A 22,930-nucleotide genomic window follows, 5' to 3' on the forward strand; every position below is an offset into this window, starting at 1 on the left:
ATTCATTAAATTATAGCCACTAAGTGCTGTGATTCCGTTCGTGATTTACATGGCGTGGCTATAGACGCGGGCCAGGTATTTATCAATTTACTAGGAAGCAATCATAAAAAAAAAAATCATCCATGGACTGATTTTTAGTTTATGTTTTTCCACCAGGGGTCTGTTTAGACACTCTTAATTTGCTGTTCACTCTGGTTGAGAGACACTCTTTGTAAGCTCTGTGAGCATTCTTTTCTCCTAAGGTCTGAGGGGAAGTAGGGTTTAGAGGAGGGGAAAAGTCACTTGATATCAGATCGCTTTTTCCTCCTACAAACAGAGAGACTGTATACCCATCTGGCAGAGCAGAAAAGAAAGGACCCTCCGTTTACATCTCTGATTTGAAAATTATGAAGTCCTAATATTTCATTTGCGTATAAGAAAGAAGCTAAGACAAGACGTATGTACTAGACATGTATTCTTACTGTTAATCTCCTCATCATTTACTAAGTGAGTTAATAGTTACAGGTAAGGTCCAAAATGGCGGAGAGAGAGTCGACTTCCACTAGACCTTGAGCCTCAGTAAACATCATTGTAACGCATCAGCTAAATGACACACCCACAGGCATCATGATAGTTCTGAGGCCAACCATAAAAGGCCGAAAAGTGGGCGGGGCCCAATTCCTGGAAATCCCCACCCCTTCCCCAAAATAGGTGGAATACTCCTCCCACTCATTAGCCTCTGAAATTACCCACCCCTAAAAAAACTGACAACCTGGTACCCTGGCATCTCTTGCCTTCTGAGATGACCCACACCCTGTCTGTGGAGTGTGTATCTCCCTGAATAAACCTTCTTTCACTAAAAAAAAAAAAAAAAAAGTGCTAGGAATAGTACCTGGCACATAGTAAGCCGTACCTAAATGTTCACTTTTATCATCATCATTGTTTTATTTATGGGTTCATTTATCTCAGGACTATGTAATTGCCTTTTTTTTTTTTAATTTATTTTTGGCTGCGTTGGGTCTTCGTTGCTGCGTGTGGGCTTCTCTTGTTGGTGGAGCACGGGCTCTAGGCACGCGGGCTTCAGTAGTTGTGGCTTACGGGCTCTAGAGCGCAGGCTCAGTAGTTGTGTCGCACAGGCGTAGTTGCTCCCTGGCACGTGGGATCCTCCCGGACCAGGGCTCGAACCCGTGTCCCCTGCACTGGCGGGCGGATTCTTAACCACTACGCCCCCAGGGAAGCCCTGTAATTGCCTTTTCTGCATCAGGAACCTTGTTTGTTTGGGGATCGAGGGTGAAAGTCACAGCCCCTGGCCTTCAGGATGGAGGCAGAGCGGCCGTCAGTGAGCAGGGCCGGGGTGCGGCTGGCTCGCTGAGCGTGGAAGGTCGTCAGACGGCAGTCGGTTAGCCTTCAGGTGGGAGTCTCGGAAGGGTTCCTGCAGGGGGTCGTGTTAGAGCCGAGACTCAAGGCTGAGAAGACTCACAAGGAGAGGGAAGGTGTCTCCGATTGCAAGCAGGACTTCCGTTCCAGGAGTTGCAAGTTGCATGGGGCCGCTGAGCGTAAAGGGGGAGGCGGGGGGCGGTGAGGCAGGAGGTGCGCCAGGCAGAGAAGCACGCGAGTCTGCTGTGTATTCCACGAGCGTGTCTTGAGCTCTCTGCCCTGTGCCAGGCGCTGTTCAGGTGCTGGCTGTCCAGCCCTGAGGGAGCGTACATCACAGCTGGGGAGACAGCCTGTAGAGAAATAAACGTCTGTCGTGGCAGGGAGTCAGGTGCTAATGGAGGGCCTGTGTGTCAGGTGAAGGAATTCTGGTCTTACCCTGCCATTGGGGAGTGTGCACAGGGAAGTGGCGGGCATGAGACGAGCTGAGATGATTTTCGTATGAAGATCACGCGGAGGAGAGGTTAGAGGAGACCCGTAAGCCTGCCAGGTTAGCATTCCTGGTGAACTAGGGCAGGGACAGTGAAGGCGGGGGAGGGATTTTATATGAAAAACAGATATAAGCGGTAAAATCGACGAGGCAGTACGGATGGGATGGGATGGGATGAGATGGGATGGGATGGGATGGGATGGGATGGGATGGGGTAGCTGATATAGAGGTATGGGTGGAGACAGCTTTGGGGGGAAGGTAATGAGCACAGGTTTTGTTTGGCTGGGTTCAGGACGCCTCCATAGTTGTAACCTTTCCTTTTTTTATCAGTCACATCTGAGTTGCCTCTTTGTTGTCTTTGGAGCTGTTTGCATTTTTGGCTCCTGGTGATTTATTGATTGTGTAGCGCTTCCTGTGTTTAAGTACGCAGCTACACAGATGGGGTTGTCAGAGTTTGAACACAACTCTTAGTTCTCTGGGAAAGGAATTAAGATGAGTTTACACAAACGATACTTCTGTCCTCGAATGGCATGAAGAATTATACCTACATATCCCTGGTTAAGGCAAGGCACAGAGGACTCCTTAGAATATACAACCAGAATAATAATATAAAAAAAAACTACACACAGGAGACCCTATACAGCAGAGCAGTTAGGCCATGTGTAGGCATAATCCAAACTGCGCGTTCAACCAGAAGTTGATTTTGAAGTTTTATATCCTATTTGCTATTTATTCTGATGATCTCAAAACTGGAAAGGATTTTTGGGCCATCTGAATAAAGAGCGGAAAGTTGAATTATGCTCTTCGTTATTTGACAAAAAATGTAAAGCTACATAGGTTACAAGTTGATCATCATTTCGGGGATAACCTCATGGCAGGAGTGTCGTGCCAGCTATTCTGGAATAACTTTTGACCTAGTGAGATGATGAAGCTTATCTCGTGAAGACGTAGAAGTTTTCACTAAGCACAGTGTTCAGTGTTCGTGGGTTTGTTTTTGTTTTTTTTTTGTTTGTTTGTTTTTTTGGCTAAGTATGTGAGCACATCCTCTGTGGAGGAGAGAAAAATACTTGCCCTTCAGGCAAGAAGGTTTTATTGAATCAGGAGAAGCCCCAGGGGACCTCTGGAGATCAGAGTGCTCCAAAAGGGAAGTGCTCGTATGGGCCTTCCTGTAGCTTTTGAGGAGGAAAGAGAAAAGATGCCAAACAGCCTCTGACTCTCCGGTTTTATAAAGTTCTCCATCGTGCGTGGGTGTCTTCCCATTTCCATAAGCATTTGAAAAATGCTCACCTGCGAACAGAAGAACTTAAACCATTGGGCATGGTTGAGTCCTAAGCAGCTTTATCTTTAACACCTGAATCGATTGGAAATTAAGCAGATGGGGAAATCATCCTTGATGGTTCAGGCTCTCCACGGTCTCCTCAGCTGAGCTCACCTCTTTGAGGCGGAGTCAAAATTTCTCTCAAACGTCCTGAAAACTAGTTGTAGTTATAGCCATCGTTTCTTGAGAACCTACTTGGGAGCCAGGAATTGTGTCAGGGGCTTCCCATGTCTTCTCTCTCCTCCTCCTGGCAGTCCTGCTGGGAGGGTATCGCTACCCTCCTCTTACAGTTGAGGAAATTGGATCTCAGAGAAGCCGAACAAGTTCCCCAAGGCCGCCCAGCCAGCAAGTGCTGGAGCTGGACCTCCGTCCCAGCTGTGTTCTTCCTCTCCCCTTGCTGTCACCTCTCAGGGCAACCTTGAGTGCTGGAGCTCTCAGAGGGACGCCCTAAAAAGAGGCAGCTCCCAGGGGGAGCGATACAGTTGGGAGACTGGGATGGACGTAGACACACTATATAAAATCGATAACTAATAAGGACCTACTGTAGAGCACAGGGAACTCTACTCAATACTCTGTAGTGACCGAATTGGGAAAAGAATCTAAAAAAGAGGGGACATACATAGGTGCATAAGTGATGCACTTTGCTGTACAGCAGGAACTAACACAACGTTATAAATCAACTCTACTCCAATAAAAATTGGAAAAAAAAAAAGCCAGCTCCCATGTGTAGCTGGAGATGGACGTGAGCGCCCCCTGCGGGGTAGGCAGTGCATGACAGTGCCTCCCTCGACAGTGCCAGGGACCCGGCTCTCCGGTCGCGGTGAGTGTGCTGGTGTCCAGAGGAACAGGTCCTGCGTTCCTGGCGTTGCTGGCAGTGGAACCGACTCTGCTTCCAGGCCTCCTGAGGCATTTAGGTTGGGGCTTCCTTTCTGCCCTCCGGGTCGGCGGGCCCACTGCTGTCTCTGCTGCCAACTGCACAGGGGCTCCCCTGAGTTCCTGGCAGGTTGGGGGGATAGGTTTCTCGCTCAGGGAGGAAGAGAGCCTGCTGTTGAGTCAATTCTTGCCCCCCGGAGGGGGACAGGCTCAGGCTCGCTCTAGGCTGGGGATTGGACAAGCGTGCTCTCTCTTTCTGGTGAGATGCCTCTTCCCGCTAAGAAAGTCTAAGAGAGGATTTCCCACACCTTATGTTTCAAAAGTGTATTTCTGTGTTTGGAAAGAAAAACTTTATTGGTCGTTTTCAAAAATGGGTAACTTAGAGCAAGGTTTAAAGAAAGAAGTGCCTGATGTGTATGTCTGTGCCTTTCTCACGGTCTCTGATTCTTTTCCTTCCATTTACTCAGCATCCTCACATTGGGGTCCAGGGATTAGGGGTGGCTTGGCCTCCACGAGTGCTGGGTGCTCTCAGATACCTGTCATTCTCATCAGTAGAGTCAGGGGTCCTTGGTACTTAACCTGTCTTAACCTGTGACTTCATCGCAGAATTCCAAGATCATTGTAAGTACTGTCCTGCCGACACTCCACGATAGTTTTGAAGACCCAGGTGAAGCACTTGACATAAGTGTGCTTCACAAATGGTGAATTCATAGAAAATATTAGTTGTTAGCAGTATAGTAAATTGTGGTGGAGGTTATTTTGCTAAGTGTAAAGTTAACCTAAGATTTTATACCCATCAAGAGGTGGACATCGCTTTTTTCTAGGTTTCCTTCTCTGCTATCAGCTATTTCTTCGGAGGCCTGGTTGGTGGGTGTGAACAGGGTTGTATCTCATGTGAGAAGGATTGGTGTCTAGAATTATTTTTAGTGTCACAGTCCCTCCCACCTTTCAATATTTGTAAGCCTTATATTAGATTAAAAAAAAGTTTTTTTTTAAATCGGGTTTTAAGTGTGTTCAAAGGGAACCACATTAAGAAAAATAAGAGTCTTGAAGAAAATACAACATAATAGGAAAATATTTTCCTTAGCTTTCCTTAGCTTTCGTTGGAATGTATACATGTATTTAAAAATTTTCAATTGTGATAAAATACACATAACATAAAATACACCATTTTAACTATTTTAAGTGTATGATTCAGAAGCATTAAATATATTCACATTGCTGTGCAGCCAGTCTCTGGAAGTTTCTCATCTTGCCAAACTGAAGCTCTATACCCATTAAACAACTCCCCCCCCCCAAGTCCCTGGCAACCTTGATTCTAATTATAGATGATTTTGAACTACTATTAGTAGTTGCAAAACAAACCAAAAAAAAAAGTGATTTTTTGCAGGGGGCGTCTCCCATTGGGAGGAATACGTGAAAGTAAATGAAGCAGAAGTGTGAAAACTATGAGGCTTCATATGTATCTTTTTTTTATATATATAAATTTATTTATTTTTGGCTGTGTTGGGTCTTCGATGCTGTGCATGGGCTTTCTCTAGTTGCGGCGAGCAGGAGCTACTCATCGTTGTGGTGCGCGGGCTTCTCATTGTGGTGGCTTCTCTTGTTGCGGAGCACAGGCTCTAGGCGCATGGGCTTCAGTAGTTGTGGCACGTGGGCTTCAGTAGTTGTGGCACGTGGGCTTCAGTAGTTGTGGCTCGCGGGCTCCAGAGCACAGGCTCAGTAGTTGTGGCGCACGGGCTTAGTTGCTCCCTGGCATGTGGGATCTTCCCGGACCAGGGCTCGAACCCGTGTCCCCTGCATTGGCAGGCGGATTCTTAACCACTGCGCCACCAGGGAAACCCTTTTTTTTTTTGAAATAGATCTTTATTGGAGTATAATTGCTTCACAATACTGTGTTAGTTTCTGTTGCACAACAAAGCGAATCAGCCATATGCATACACGTGTCCCCATATCCCCTCCCTCCCGTCCTCCTTATCCCACCCCTCTAGGTCATCACAAAGCACCGAGCCGATCTCCCTGTGCTATGCTGCTGCTTCCCACCAGCCAACTATTTTACACTCGGCAGTGTATATATGTTGATGCTACTCTCACTTCGCCCCAGCTTCGCCCTCCAACCCCCTGTCCTCAAGTCCATTCTCTATGTCTACCTCTTTATTCCTGCCCTGCAACTAGGTTCATCAGTACCATTTTTTTTTTTTAGATTCCATATGTATGTGTTAGCATACGGTATCTGTTTTTCTCTTTCTGACTTACTTCACTCTGTATGACAGACTCTTGGTCCATCCACCTCACTACAAATAACTCAATTTTGTTTCTTCTTTTTGCTGAGTAATATTCCATTGTATATATGTACCACATCTTCTTTATCCACCAATATCACTGATGGACATAGTTGTAAAAATCCTGAACAAAATACTAGCAAATAGAATCCAATAGCACATTAAAAGGATCATACACCATGATCAAGTGGGATTTATCCCAGGGATGCAAGGATTCTCCAATATATGCAAATCAATCAATGTGATACACCATATTAACAAATTAAGGAATACAAACCGTATGATCATCTCAATAGATGCAGAAAAAGCTTTTGACAAAATTCAACACCGATTTATGATAAAAACTGTCCAGAAAATGGGCATAGAGGGAACCTACTTCAACATAATAAAGGCCATATATGACAAACCCACAGCAAGCATCATACTCAATGGTGAAAAACTGAAAGCATTTCCTCTAAGATCAGGAATGAGACAAGGATGTCCACTCTCACCACTATTATTCAACATAGTTTTGAAAGTTTTAGCCACAGTAATCAGAGAAGAAAAAGAAATAAAAGGAATACAAATTGGAAAAGAAGAAGTAAAACTGTCACTGTGTGCAGATGACGTGATACTATACGTAGAAAATCCTAAAGATGCCACCAGGAAACTACTAGAACTAATCATATGCACCTTTGGAGGTCTTATTATTGCTACGTTCATAAGGAAGTTTTTCTCCAGAAGGATGGATATTTTGTGATGTTCTAATTTTCTGTGTAAAACGATGACTGAGCATCACCTTTGGAGAAAGTGACAACTAAGACATTTTCAAATGTTTCATGAACGTGTAGATTCTCTGACTAGAATTACTAGGCTGGTTAAAATAACGTAAAGTGGATGGAATTATGGCAGTCTTTTGAGCTTTGAGCCTCTCACGTGCGGCTCTTAGGCCCGTGACACAGAGGTGATTTGAGTAGTCTGTATAAATACACGTTTTGTGTGTGACGTCTTGCATTTTTTCCCCCTAACAACAGCATGAATAGACTCAACACTCTGCCTCGAGGATTTGGATCGCTCCCAGCTCTGGAGGTCCTTGATTTGACTTACAACAACTTGAATGAAAATTCTCTTCCCGGAAACTTCTTCTACCTGAGTAAGAAACTTTTAGTTCTGTAAATCTCCTTAAAATGGTCCGTTGCGTTCTAAACGGGAAATTTATTTGCCAGGGCCCAAACTCCAAGAGAAATTATTGGACAGATACATTTTTTTCCCTTTAGATTCCTTTGAATATTCCCTCATAGCTCAGCAGTATGTATACTTGATATATCGTGATCTGACACCGTTGCACTCAAGTGGACTTTGTAATGTCATATTAACTTTCTGAGAGAGATTTTTACCTAAATGAGATCAAGTCTCACATTTAGCTAAGAGAGCTTGACTTTCTTTTTAAAGAGCATGCAAAAGACATAATGCGTGTCTTCTTCCTGTATTGCTGTTAACTCTTTGTAGGCTTTTTGCCCAAAGATATTCCAATCAGTTATTTATAAAAATATCCATTAATAAACCACTAACAGAATTTTAAACATTTCTAGCCAGGATTCTTGTTTTAAGCCTTTTAAAAAGTGTTTTTATTGACGTAGTCTATTTTGTCTATAGCATACCATCAGACATTAAGAAATTGTTAGTCACATATGAACACACTTTATCCTTTTATATGCAAACACATTTCTTGCTGCAGATGCTTGTGAAAAATAGGAAAAACTGGTTTTCCCGAGGACTTGTGAAATCTTTAGGAAAGAGTTGCTGTCTTTAAGTAAATGTTCTGCCTCTCCAAATAGTGACAAGCTGGCCTCGAGGAATTCTGACTTTGCTGAGTTAGTCTTTAAAGTTTCATTTTTTATCTTATGTATATCCTTTATCCCAGACTTTGTGTCAAGCATGTGAAACCAACTTTAACATGTTCTCTTGGGCCACGGAAGAAATTGTTTTTCTTATGTATATTAACATACAGTTCTGTCGAATTTTAAGACATTAGAATGTAATTGAATACCTGTAAACAAATTAAACATACGTCTGATTGTACGTCCCCCTTTTGGTTAAGGATAAAAACGTGCCTTAGGATTTTTGCCTTCAGTAGTTTGGGGACTGTTATCAGTGTATAATATCGTGAACAAATTTCTGATTACCGATATGATGCCTACGTTAGGGTTTTCTCTATTTTTAAACTCCACTTCATTATTTTAACGCCTTCGTCTTCATTTATTTTTGTGGTTAAGGCTGTAGAAACAAGTAATAATAATTAGTCTGATGATAGAAACAGTGAACGGCGATTTTGGCCTCCATCACCGGACAGCCTTTTGGTTATTTATTTATGTTTTGACCTAGTTCTGTTTACACGAACGAGCCCTCTGGCCCCAAGCATTGATAGAAGTGACACCGTGGTTTTCTTGGTTTCACTCTGGATGCAGATCAAGGCATACATGTGAATCGGAAATAATCGAAGAAAAATAGCTCTCTCTTCTGCAAGCATATTGAAACCCTGTGCCAGAAACTGCTGGTGCCCATACGTTGTTAATTTCCTCAGTCGTCCTGGATATAGATGTTTTCCCGAACGCACCAGCTGCACAATAAGCCAGTAAATCTAAGTTTGACCTGCTTGTTACTATCCTGAGCCCTAGGTATGTCACAGGCTTTTCACCACGCCAGGGTTATTAATCAAAGCTGACTCCCTTGTATCGATCAGACCTCAAACGGTTGGGTTCCATGCCACCCTGTTTATATATCGCTGTTTAACTTGCAGCCACCCTGCGTGCACTCTATCTAAGTGACAACGATTTTGAAATCCTGCCGCCTGATATTGGGAAACTCACGAAGTTGCAGATAGTAAGTAATTTATCTAAATTCTTAGAAAATCAGTTCACTCCTGCAGCCCTTGTAGGGGTGGAATCAAGGCAATTTGAGCCAGAGTACGGTTTGTTTTGGAATAAAACCACTACCCCCTGAGACCGTTTTCTTGCATGTCTGCAGACGCTTGTAAATAAATTGAAAGGACTGAGCCTTCGAAGAAGAGAGGGCAGGGGCGAGGAGAGAGTTTCTGTCGAGCACCTCTTTACATGAAAATTGTTTTGACAACCGCTTGTTTCTCTTCTGTTTAGCTCAGCCTTAGGGATAATGACCTGATCTCGCTGCCTAAGGAAATCGGGGAGCTTACTCAGCTTAAGGAGCTCCACATTCAGGGGAACCGTCTGACTGTTCTGCCCCCAGAACTAGGTAAGGTGGCTGATGAATGGTCCGCGTTCTGGCTTTAATTAATAATAATGATCCCAGCACAGCAACTCTGAAAAGCCCTCTCTCCTTGGCAAGAACCCTCCACCGAGGCACCCAATTCTGCCTTTCTAGTAGCGTTTGTCATTGACCAGAGTTTAGCTGTTCTGTGTTTGTCCTGCCCTGATGCTGTGTTGAGCGGCTGTAGCTCCCAGTGTCTTGAAACTGCTGATGGAAGATGACCCAGCTCGGCTGCCTGCCTGGTCCCGTGGAAGGAGCCTGGGATGAGTAGTAATGGTCTTACCCAGGGCTCCTCCTTTACCAGTGGTGGTGATGGCTTTTTTTAAAAAAAAATCTAACCATCACTCTTATTTTTTGGGGGGATCTGTTAATTTTTTATTTTAATCCCTTGAAAACTTTTACCAAATAGTTAAAGTATTTATGACAGCTGCTTAAAGATACCATTTGCAGTCATGAATTTGGTTCTCTCCTGACGCCACCTCCAGTGGCATTGGCTGAATATGTTCTAGCTGGGAGTTCCTCGGGCCTACTGCCATGGCCCCTGAATCTTCGTACTCTGGTCATTCAGATGGCTCTGGGTGACCTTGTGACCTTCCTTGGAAATAACGTCCAAACCAGTTATTCTGTTACTGAGGTTATGCCGCCCTTCTGGAAAAGTTTCATGAGTCCTCCTCTCTTTTCTCGGGGAGACTCTGGGTATCCTCCCATTTCTTCAATACATTGAACTGTATTGCTTCTCAAACTATGACTATTTGCTTTTTTGCTCCAAAATAAAACAATTTTATTTATTTATTTATTAACTTTTATTGAAGTAGAATTGATTTATAATATTGTGTTAATTTCTGCTATACAGCAAAGTGACTCAGTTGTACACATATAGATAGATAGATAAATAGACAGATATCTTCTTTTTCATATTCTTTTCCATTATGGTTTGTCACAGAATATTGAATATAGTTCCCTGTGCTATATGGTAGGACCTTGTTGTTTATCCATCCTATATATACTAGTTTGCAGCTACTAATCCCAAACTCCCATTCCTTCCCCGCCCTCCCCTCAGTAACCACAAGTCTCTTCTATATATCTGCAAAATAACACAATTTTTAAAAACACATTTGACCCAGCATTCTTTGAGGAAGTACCTCAGATGAGTCTGGTGCTTTTAAAGAGGGCAGTTATTATAAACCAGCTTGTGAGCTCCATGAGAGAGGGGGTTTTATCTTTGTTCCCTGCTATGTCCCCAGCACCTCCCACGTGCTAGGAATGAGGTAACTTCTCAAGGGATAAGCACTGAGTGAGTTCATGAAACAAGGACCTCAGATAGCAAGATGTTGGGAAGGCTACAAGCGGGCTGAGTTTGGCTTCTGTCCAGAGCTGGGCTGTCCGCTATGGAAGCTGTGAGCCACACTTCAAATGTTCAGTGGCCACACGTGGCTTGTGGCTTCCTTACAGGAAAATGCAGATATAGAACATTTCCGTGGGGCAGAAAGCTCTGCTGAGCTGCATTAATCTAAAAGGGAAAGCATTCACCCAGTTCCACGGAACAAACAGAAAGTTTCATCCCTGCATCCCCATCTTCTGTAGCTCCTTTGTTGCTGTAAAAGCTCTTGAATTCGTACTGATTTTAAGGGCTGCGGAGTAACTCGGCGCCGTCTCTTCACTGAGTTACGGGTCATCCAGTCCTGCTTAAGGAGCAGGCTACGGGAGCAAGAGAAGATGTTTACAAGGGCAAAAAACCTTCTTGCCAAAAGAGAGATTCTAGGCAGTGATTTGCCAACCGCAGATGTTGGCACTAGTAATTCTTGGGGAGCTTTTGCAGAATATGGATACCTGCTCCCTCCCCAGTGTACTGAGTCAGATCTCCAGTTCTTGGAGACCAATTCTTGTGTAATTTGGTAAAATTCACTTAGCGCTTCTGACATGCGTCCTTGATTAGTGTGGCGAGGAGAAGTGAAAAAAAATGTGCGTTTTGTTTTATTTCATTTTTCAAGCAATGAGGCGGTGTAGGGCATTGGATTAATCAGTGATTTCTATCAGTTAATAATTTGGTAGAAAAATACCTAGTTGAACCTGCACATACCTGTGTACCTTTATATTTTTAAATTTCACGTTGGCCTTCCTATTTAAATACTGCACGTAGTCACATTTGTCTAACATTTCTGTTATGCTCTCCAATACTAAATTATATATATTTTTTATTCAGGACTAGAATTGAGGAGAAAGTCTTTAAATGAGTTTATTTTTGCTAGCCTTACCTGGAAAAGCTTCATCTCAGCATCTGCCTGGTGACACTTTTCCCAAACTGTAGGCAAACACTTAGCTGGAAATAAATGGTAAACCCCTATCTAAGATGAAGACAGGTGTATTATTTTTGAACAGTGACCTTTTTTTTAAGCCAAGAATACTATAATAGATAGTACTATAATAATAGTTATTATAGGAATATGTATTAAGGCCTCGTGTGCCAAGGCACTGTTAAGTGCTTTTCCTGCATTGTCTCCAGTAATTGTCCTAAGAATAGTAAGTGGACTTTGTAGAGGTGAGGAAACTAAGGCTTAGAAAGGGTTGGTGACATGTCCGTAGGGACACAGTGAGTCACGGAGGCAAGACTTGAATCCTGACAGCCTCTTTTGCAGGTCCGTGTTCCTAACCGCTGTGGCTCACTCCTTCCCATCTGTGTGCCAGGGAGAGGATTCCTAGAAAGCAGATTCCAAGTGTGAACAAAGCACAACACCTGCTCACTTCCCCAGATGATGGCAGAAGGAGAGGAGGTTCAGTGTGGCAGGTTGTGTGGCTGGCTGTGCAGGTGTATGAGCAGCAGGGCTAGAATAACACTTGGCAAAATGCAGAGGAGGTGACCTCTGCGGAAGGAATTGCTGTTCTGCGCTTCCGTTCCAAGCCAGTTGCATTGTTGCTCTGGTTCTTTCCCCCTGGTAACCACCCAACTGCAGTAGGAATGTCTTCGTTTGTCTGTGTACCTGGTACCCAAGGTGGTCGTCCGGAGCTGCCCTGGCTGGCGGCTGAGCAGTGCTAGGGACTGTGGACTTGAAGCTTCTTATAATCTGTCCCTACAGCTGGGTTGCTTCTGGATGTGTTCTAAAGGGTGGGTAATGATCTCTCCCCTGTATATTCACTTTTTACATATCTGAGTAAACAAGGTAAATGCTTTTGAGACTTCTGTGGAATATCCTCTGAAAGTAAATTTGGAGTTTATTAACTTGAAACCTTGTTGGTAAGGTTTGAAGCAGGCAAGGGAATCTGGATGAATTCTGACTTGTCAGGTCTAAGAACATGCAGGGACACTGCAAAATAAAGTCAGGGGCTGGGTTGGAGTTTTAATATGTAATTGTATTACTTTTTTTCATTGTACATCCTTGAATAATTTACTTTAACTGTTATGTCTGGTTCCTAAACAGTAAATCACTTGATTTTTATGTTAATCGGTATACCTGTAGAAAATTAGATACAAGGTGGATCTGTCATTTACCCATCCATTTCCTCGTTCGTTCAAATATAATTAAGTTCCTACTTTAGGCCAGGTTTTGTTTCCAAGGAAACAAACTTTTCCAGTAACGTAGAATTCACTTATCCAGCAACTGTTTACTGAGTCCCTACTTCATGTTTTATTTCTGGGGGATACACAGCAAGAGACAAAACACCCCTTATGACATTTTAGTCGGGGAGGGAAGATGGACGGATGGATGGATGGATAGATAGAAAGCATAAGAGATAATGTTAAATGCCCTGGGGAAAAAATAAGAATGGAAGAGAGTGTTTAAATGGGGGGGGGGTGTTACTCTATTATTGGGAGTCGATACAGAAAGCCCCGTCGTAAGTTGGTCATTTAGCCAGAGACCTAAGGCAGGGAGGGACCTTTCTGGGAAGAGGCAAAGGCCGGTGCAGAAGTCCTGAGATGGGCTTGTGTGTTGAGGAACAGCACCAGGACTCGTGTGGCTGGAGCTAAGTGAGTGAGGGGGAGAGCTGGAAGAGATGGGCTTAGGCAGGAAGTGGGGACCCGACGACCTGGGACTGTAAGGGCGCTGTAAGGACCGTGGCTTTTACTCTGAGTGAGACGCTCTGGTAAAGACTGAATAATGCCCTCCCCCCTCCATCACTGGAATCTGGGAATAGGTTAGTTTGCATGGTAAAGGGACTTTGCCAATGCAAGGTCTCATCTTGAGGTGGGGAGATGATCCTGGGTTCCCCAGGCGAGCCCAGTGTAATGGTGAGGGGCCCTCGGAAGAGGGAGGCAGGAGGGCCAGGGACGGCAGCAGGTGTGATGACGGAGTCACGAGGCTGGAGTCGGGTGTGGAAGGGGCCGTGAGCCGAGGGCTGTGGGCACCTTCCAGAAGCTGCAGGAGGCTAGGGCACGAACTTTCCCCCGAAGCCTCCAGAAGGAAGGCAGCCCTTCTGCTTTCATCCAGGTGGTGGCAACGGTTAGGGTCCGGCTGTGTTTCAGAGGCAAAACTAATGGGAACTGTCGAGGATTTGGATGAGGAGGAGAGAGTGAGGAGTGGGAGGTTTGAGGGAACGAAAAGGATGGGGAAGATGGTGGGGAGGGTGGCTTGGGGGGTGGGAGGAGAGAGCGAGGAGTGGGAGGTTTGAGGGAACGAAAAGGACGGGGAAGATGGTGGGGAGGGTGGCTTGGGGGGTGGGAGGAGAGGGCTGGTCGTGAGCTGAGTTTTGGGTACCTTCAGTCTGAGACGCTTTTTGGATATCGAATCAAGAAGGCGACCGGCTGTTAGAATCTGGAGCTCAGAAGAGAGGCCTGGGGCACTTAGAGCTGTGGGCGTCGTCAACGTGAACATAATGCCACAGGTTGGACGAGGTCCCTGAGACGTGACCGTAGAGGGCAGAAGATAGAGCCGTGAAGCACGCTGGTTCCTAAACCCCAAAGCCAGAAGGAAGGATCAGGGACCTTCAAGGGTCGGGCTGGCTCTTAGGCCCATCTCTGTGGCCAAGTCAGGAACTGTGGCCTCCCCACTGTGAGTGCAGTGAGAACGCTTTGGCTTCGTAGGAAACATTTTTTCCTGACACGTGCAGCTAACTCTGCCAGTGAAGGGGTGAAACAGACAGGATTGACATCTTCTGCTGAGCCTGCCTGAATCCGGAAGTCTCTTTTGGACCAACCCGCCTCTCTTTCTATCAGTGAAGAGCAGCACAGTGACTGACTGAAGCGTCCGCCCCTTTCAATGAGCGGAAGAAGTAATCAGTGCAGTGGAGACAAGGCCTGCGTTGGTGGGGGAGGAGCGGACACAGACAGCCTGACCAGTCCTCAGAGCAGCAGATAAAGCCCCCAGGTAGACAGCCTCACAGAGATCTCACAGCCGGCGGCTCCACGAGCAGTAGATTCTGTTCCGGTTTTGTATTTTCTCACTCGCGTATGAGACTTCTGGGTCTTACGAGCCGAAGGTGTGAAGTGTGTGTTTTTACCTGGTCTCTCCTTCCTAAGTTTTCCAGGATTCCGTTCCTTGCACTTGGTGGAGTCATTTCCGGCTTCTTGGCTTCTAGCCAGTCCTGGGACCTCTCCTCCTGCATTTGTCAGCCAGGTCATTGCCTTTGGAGAAGGAAGTCGTGTTGGTCAGCCAGGCATGCAACAAAGCAATGTTTCTAGATGTCAGAACCTTACGTGCAGCGATCTTCACAGCGTACGGAAGGGATGCATGCGTTGCTACACGTACCTGGGCCTTGCTGGCTTAGTCTCCTGCTCTCTGCACCGCTGATCAATAGCAGTTTGTATTGCAGAAATACGAGGAGCTTATGCATTGTCTCTAGCATATTTGTGAAGAGTGGAAACAAACATTAACCCCATTCAGAGAGTAAGTGGTGTCATGAATTGTGAGCTTCCTTCTGATTGTATTCTCCAGGGTGAGCAGAATTAAGAAAGAGGGGGGATACCCATCTCAAGTGCTTCCAGTTAACACCTCTTAATCCTTTTCTTAATGATGTTGAGAAGCTAAAGAAAAGTACTTCCTCTCCTGTGGCTGGAGAGAAGGAAATACAGTGTGCTCTTTTTGGTCATTTAAGTCGCTGATTATAAACGTCTTATGGCTTCATGTTATTTTCACTCTGTCAGTTGCCAGGTATCTTATCGAGAGGGTTAAAACATGTTTTAATTTATATAGTAGGTTATAGTTTGTCTCCTCATCACTAGGCTTTGGTTCAAATCTCACTCTTCCAGTTCCTTGCTCTGTGACTGTGGACAAGTTATTTTACCCTCTATGCCTCCTGTAGAATGAGGGTAATAGTAGTCCCTTCTCGTAGTATTGATGTGAGGATTAAAAGAATAATACACACACACACACACACACACAGTGGATTTTTATACTATTAAACATTGACTGTTTAGAGGCTGAGTACTTGGTGAGAGGCGATGGCTGAGAAAGTCCAAAAGCCAGTCTCCAACACACTGTGATTAGTTGGATGAAAGAAAGGCTGAGACTTAGCCTGCAGTGGGAAAGGTGAGAAGAAGCAAAGGGGTGTCAGAGGGGACTTGCAAGGGAAGAGAAGTGGGGAGGAGAGGGTGAGGACTCCACGTGGCCAACACGCATGGCAGACAGGAGGTCTGGCAAGAAGGGTTTCACTGCCATCCTTTCAGTCCCATCATCATCATTTTCCTGATACACGTTTGATTTCACAGGTGATTTTCCAAGCTCTGCCCTTTTTGTGAGTTTTATAATTGAGGCTGGGAGCAGGTCATCGGGTTCTTCTACCTAGAAAGCTCTGTGGTTAGCTTGCTGCTTGGTTGCTTCATTCACTCATTCATTCATTCACTTCTTGACTTTGGATGTCCTTTGTGAGACTGTGAACTTGTCTGATGTATTGAATACTTAGCAGTGCTTGCTCTAGCTCCCTTCTTCATCCCATGGTAAGATCTTAAACTGCCTCCCTGCAGGAGATAACTTGGTTTTCCAGTGGTTTAATTTCTCACTGTCTTATGTGACCTTTTGTGACACTGCTCGTTTCATTGACGATTTTTTCCTTCTCTCAGAACTCTTGATAACCACCGTTCTAATTGTTTTCATTTTTTTTTTTATTATGTTTATTTTTGGCTGTGTTGGGTCTTCGTTTTTGTGTGAGGGCTTTCTCCAGTTGCGGCGAGTGGGGGCCACTCTTCATCGCGGCGCGCGGGCCTGTCACTATCGCAGCCTCTCTTGTTGCGGAGCAGAGGCTCCAGACGCTCAGGCTCAGCAGTTGTGGCTCACGGGCCCAGTTGCTCCGCGGCATGTGGGATCTTCCCAGACCAGGGCTCGAACCCGTGTCCCCTGCATTGGCAGGCAGATTCTCAACCACTACGCCACCAGGGAAGCCCTGTTTTCATTTTTTAACATTACTGATGTGTGCATACACTGTAATCCTTTTGTCACTTGTCTGCATATCAGTGATGCATGTTTGAAGCCCATTAAATAAATCCATCTTTCTAAATCTTTCTTATTTTGTTATACATGAAACACATTAAAGATCTAGAACAAAGGGAGACTTTTGTGGACCTGGGCAAACTAGTTTAGCTATCGTGTGAAATCATTTAACTCTTTTCTTGAGAAAAGATGTAATGGCAGTTACAAAACTATCTCCAGAATAATCAGATACCAAGAGCATAATAAATTAAACAAATTTTTTTTAGTCCAGATTCTCTCTTCTGGATTAGCAGCCTTATATTGTTATCGGAATTGGTTTACTCTGCCTAAATCCTGTTATTTGTGAAAGGTAGAGATAGGTCATGGTCTGTCTGATTAGGTTAAGTAAGAAGGAGTACTGCTGAATTGGCCCTCTTCTCTACTTCCCTTCCTGGTTTTGTTGACATGTCCATCTTAAGACGTATGAATGAAATCAAGACATGGGACAGCATAGTTGAGAGGGTGGTGGGTGGCGTCCAGTGGCCTGGGTCACCGTCCTGTCTCCATGCATCCCAAGACAGATGACCTTGAGCAAGTCACTTACCCACATGTTAATCACTGGCCATAGTGATAGCAGCTGGCATTTTTCCAACTGGGGTGCACTTTCTAGTTCACCAAGATCCTCACCTGAGCCTCTGAATATTCCTCATTAAACAGAAATGGAGAAATTATGTAACAGGGTTATACAGTATTTTGTATATTTTGTTTTCCTTTTAAAATTAATTTGTAAGATACAAAAATAAAACACAATATCAGTATCCTGTGAGTCAGAACAATCGTAGGCTTTATAAGATGTAGTTCGGAATGCTGCCCGCGGCGTGGTCTGGAGAGCGGTGCACAAGTTTCAGATTACATGATAAACATAATCTCATTTCAAACTCAATTTATGTAGAAAATATCAAGAATTTGAGACTTCTGGAAGCGCTAGTCCCCTCACTCACGTTACTGTTTCTTTTGCTTTTCTTACTACATTGATTTCACTGGCCCCTGTAGACACTTGTGTTTGCAAAGCCCAGGTTACTTCTGGACCCAGACTTGTAACATGGAAAATGCTGACCACGCACAGGAGTCCGGTGAGAGGCACGCCAGGGGTACTCGGTGTAACTTGGTATAACTCAGCTTACCATGGTTGTCAGTAAAGCTCTAGGCCTCTCTCTCTGTCCTTTGGAAGAGGTGACTGATCCTGGCTCTGAGTCACTCCTGCCAGAGCCTTCGGGAGAGGGTCCTTAGAGGCCCGGGTGTGATTGCAGAGTCTGGCGCAGGGCTGTGTGCAGCCGGGAGAAGTGGGCGCAGGTCTGCTGAGAGGAGCCAGGGAGGAGAAGCCAGGAGGGTCACAGGTGCCGGAGCATCTACTTGTATGTTTAACGTCCCTTAGGATTACGTATTTTATTATTTTGGTTTTAATATTGTGGTGTTTCTGTGTTGATCCACAGAAGCGAAAAGCATGTTAAGAGGAGAAGGCTAAGATTTACTGAGCACATAAACTGTTCCATTAGGCATTCTATACATAGTTCCTCAGGTAAATCTCGCAACAGCTGTGCGAGGTAGGAGGCTTTCTCCCCATTTTACCGACAGACACATGAAGCTCTGAGAGGTTTAGAGTAACCTGCTGAGGTCACGTGGCCAGTTAGATGAGGAGCCAGAGCGTAGAACTGCCACAATCTGGGGTAACTCTTCCAGGTTCACTAAGGGTAGGACCATTTGCTGCTTTTGTTCCGTGCCCCATTCTAGGACAAAGTAAAATATAGTGTATATAAAGAAATAGCACTTTTATGAAAAAAAAGCACTGTAGATTAGATAGTAACAAAGATACATACCTCAGAAGACAAAATTGTTAGTCTATGAAGTGGTTACCATGGCCCGTGATATGTTAGCTTAACAAGCACTTTCCTACAGAGCTAGAAACTGTGTCTCGTGCACAAAATTGATTTTGTCAGTTGATCGTGAACATTTTTGAAGTTAACTTTTAAGCCAGATAGATTTACAGAAATAACTTTGGTTTTTTACACAAAATACCGTGATTTATAAAATGGTGTCATGGACTTCATCTCAGTTCTATATTATAGACAAGGAGAGCTTTTTGGCCACTTTTTAAAGATGGCGAAACCAAGGTGTATAGGGAGATTGTGACTTGCCCAGAGCTGCCTTATGGACATGACTTGTTATTCACAGCATCAGATTTTCAGTTCAGATCTTTTGACTTCAAAAATAAATATTCCTCCAATAGTATATCCATAAATGTATAAATACTGAGCCCGTGAAAAGGCATCATTTATCATTAGATGACAGCAGTGGTTCCAAACATATGCCTTAATTTTATTCTTTGGAAAATAAAGAAAATGTGAGGGATAGAGAAATCTTTCCCCGACTTTGAAGTTTTACCTTGAATTATATTACATGCACTCACATTTTATTTCTGTGTTAATATTCCTTTTGCCATACTTCACACAAAATAATATATCCTGTTCTTTGATTCCCATGGTCTTAGTTGATCATCAAAAATGACTCCCATGAGGTCTTCCTACATGTTATTTTTTAACAAGTTCTGTTTTATATATTCTGTTTCAGTGCATCTTTAGCCCCGGAAAATGCTTTAAGTGTGGATTTTAAAAATGCTAAATGAATTGTATTTCTGCCTGGTGCGTTACTGCTTTAAAGGGGGTGGGAAGTTGCAACACATAAAACGTTTCCATTCTGTATTATAAATTTCTGGAAGCCCAATGTCAGGTTGGGTGTGATTGAACATGTGCATCAATCTTTGTTAACACCAGCTGGTAAACCATGCCGCTGTTTCCAGTGGACCATCCTTTGATTTAATAGGACACTAAATGTATTCTTGCCCTGGGAGAAATGCCGGCAGTGCTGAGCTTTCAGATTTAATTTTTTTTTTTTAATTCCAGAGGCATATCTGTAAATACAGTTCCTATCACCTGAATACATATATAATATCTTACATTGATGTAGCACCTCCCTTAAAGCTTCTCCTATAATATTAGCCCACATAAAAAAATAAGTCATGTTGTACTGAGCCAGACCCAAGTGGTATTACATGTGGGAGTGTGAGTTTCTCTTGGGGGTGGGGGTGGAGGTAGGGAAGGGGTGAAGTGGGGTATGAGGTTCTTCATGGTGTCAACACCAGCAATTTAGTGACAGACCCCAAATTGTGCCTTGTCACAACTCATCATGGGTTCGCCTGTCTTTTTTTTTAAAATTTTTATTGGAGTATAGTTGATTTACAGTGTTGTGTTAGTTTCTGCTGTAAAGTGAATCACTTATACATACACATCTGTCCACTCTTTTAGATTCTCTTCTCATATAGGTCTTTACAGAGTGCTATCCAGTAGGTCCTTATTAGTTATCTATTTTAAATATAATAGTGTGTCTATGTCAATCCCAATCTCCCAATTTATACCCCCCCGCCCACTTTCCCCCCTGGTAACCATTAGTTTGTTTTCTACATTTGTGACTCTATTTCTGTTTTGTAAATAAGTTCATTTGTACCATTTTTTAAGATTCCACATATAAGCGATATCATATGATATTTGTCTTTCTCTGACTTCACACATATGACAATTTCTGGGTCCATCCATGTCGCTGAAAATGGCATTATTTCGTTTTTTTATGACTGAGTAATATTCCATTGTATATATGTACCACATCTTCTTTATCCATTCATTTGTTGATGGACATTTAGGTTGCTTCCATGTCCTGGCTATTGTAAATAGTGCTCCGGTGAACATTGGGTTGCATGTATCATTTCGAATTATGGTTTTCTCTGGATATGTGCCCATGAGTGGGATTGCAGGATCATATGGTAGCTCTATTTTTAGTTTTTTAAGGAGCCTCCATACTGTTTTCCATAGCTGGCTGTACCAATTTACATTCCCGTCAACAGTGTAGGAGGGGTTCCCTTTTCTCCACACCCTCTCCAGCACTTACTGTTTATAGATTTTTTGATGATGGCCATTCTGACCGGTGTGACAGTTAGCCTTTCTTATCTGTGTTTATTTAGACCTTTCTAGAATTGTTCATGTTTTCAACTAATACTTTCATAAGTTGACTACCTACTGCAGGAGAGCATCTAATGGTGCTGTCTGTGCTTCGTAAAGTTTTGGGCTGTAGCCTGCCTTCTCGTATCGGTAAACAAGCCCATGCGTATTCTTAGCATACTTTAGGGTTTCACAGGCCGCAGTGCTCTCCCTGTTGCCTTCATATTTGCTGTTTTAAGGAGGTGGCTCTCCTTGGACAGCACCTATACCATATCATGCCAGGTTCTGACCTCCAGTCTCGTAGATAGTCATTCCTGTAATCTCTTGGGTTCGGAGAGCAGCAGTAAACGAAATAGATGTAATCCCTGCCCTCATAAAGGGAATCTTTGAAACAAACAAGTCAACAAAGACTGACACAATAGAAATTACAGCTAATACCCAGATCTGCTAGAATGTCAGCTCCCGTGTTACCTGTGAGCTTCCATCCTGGAGGGAGGACACCATCCTCTTCTCTCACCTGAGTTGCTCTAAGAGCTCCCTCCCTGGTTTCCTGCTTCCTACCTGGCTTTTTCCAATCCATTCTTCATGCAGTGGTCAAGGCCATTTTATAAAATCACAAATAGGATTACATCATTTCTGTGGTTAGAATTCTTTACTGTACTCTGTGGAGCTATAAGACCCCAGATGATCTGGCCTTTTTTTTTTTTTTTTAATAGCTACTTTATTTATTTATTTATTTATTTATTTTTTGGCTGTGTTAGGTCTTCATTTCTGTGGGAGGGCTTTCTCTAGTTGCGGCAAGCGGGGGCCACTCTTCATCGCGGTGCGGGGACCGCTCTTCATCGCGGTGCGCGGGCCTTTCACTATTGCGGCCCCTCCCGTTGCAGGGCACAGGCTCCAGACGCGCAGGCTCAGTAGTTGTGGCTCACGGGCCCAGCTGCTCCGTGGCATGTGGGATCTTCCCAGACCAGGGCTCGAACCCGTGTCCCCTGCATTTGCAGGCAGATTCTCAACCACTGCGCCACCAGGGAAGCCCTTTTTTTTTTTTTTTTTTTTTTTTTTTTTTAAAGGAAACTGTTACTACAGCCCTTTCATTTATTTATTTGTTTGTTCGTTCACTTATTTATTTATTTTTGGCTGCGTTGAGTCTTCGTTGCTGCTCGCGGGCTTCCTCTAGTTGCGTCGAGCAGGAGCTACCCTTCGTTGCAGTGCGCGGGCTTCTCATTGCAGTGGCTTCTCTTGTTGTGGAGCACGGGCTCTAGGCGCGCGGGCTTCAGTAGCTGTGGCTCACGGGCCCTAGAGCGCAGGCTCAGTAGTTGTGGTGCACGGGCTTAGTTCCTCCGCGGTATGTGGGATCTTCCCGGACCAGGGCTCGAACCCGTGTCCCCTGCATTGGCAGGCGATTCTTAACCACTGCGCCACCAGGGAAGTCCCTGGCCTCCTGTTTTTTTATGCTCCTCTTCCCCCTCGTTCACTCACAGGCTACTCTAAATGGCTTTCATCCAGTCCCTTCTTTTTTTTTTTTTTTTGGCTGTGCCACGCAGCGTGTGGGATGTGGGATCTTAGTTCCCCGACCAGGGATTGAACCTGGGCCCTCGGCACTGAGAACACAGAGTCCTAGCTGCTGGACCACTAGGAACTTCCTCATCCAGTTCTTTATGATCTTTGCTCTCTGCTTGCAATTTTCATCTCCTGAGTATTTGCAGAGCTGGTGCCTTCAGGTACCAACGCACATGCTTTTTTTCTCAGTGCGCCCTTCCTGACCATTCTCTATCCCAAGAGTTTCCTTCCTGTTATTTTCTACTATGGCGTGTTTTTTTTTTTCTCATGCATAGTTCTTTTATTAAACAAATATTTATTCACCACTTATGTGTTGTAAGTTTCTTAGGGGAGGTATCAGTGTGTTTGATGGTAGAGAGAAGAAAAGAAAAATCTGTGCCTTCATGGAGATACAGATCCACGAT

General features: G+C 44.2%; 1 protein-coding gene across 3 annotated transcripts in view; it reads left to right on the plus strand.

The window, feature by feature from the left end:
* The window catches only part of RSU1 (Ras suppressor protein 1), a 203,821-nt gene that overhangs the window by 52,989 nt on the left and 127,902 nt on the right, over positions 1–22,930 (plus strand). For all 3 annotated transcript variants that reach the window (XM_057543611.1, XM_007196418.2, XM_007196417.3), the window contains exons 5-7: positions 7,330–7,448; positions 9,096–9,178; positions 9,451–9,565. In XM_057543611.1, coding sequence (XP_057399594.1) covers positions 7,330–7,448; positions 9,096–9,178; positions 9,451–9,565 — 317 coding nt within the window. The remainder of the gene's footprint in view (positions 1–7,329; positions 7,449–9,095; positions 9,179–9,450; positions 9,566–22,930) is intronic.

This window comes from Balaenoptera acutorostrata, chromosome 3, assembly GCF_949987535.1.
Source record: "Balaenoptera acutorostrata chromosome 3, mBalAcu1.1, whole genome shotgun sequence".
Lineage (NCBI taxonomy): Eukaryota > Metazoa > Chordata > Mammalia > Artiodactyla > Balaenopteridae > Balaenoptera > Balaenoptera acutorostrata.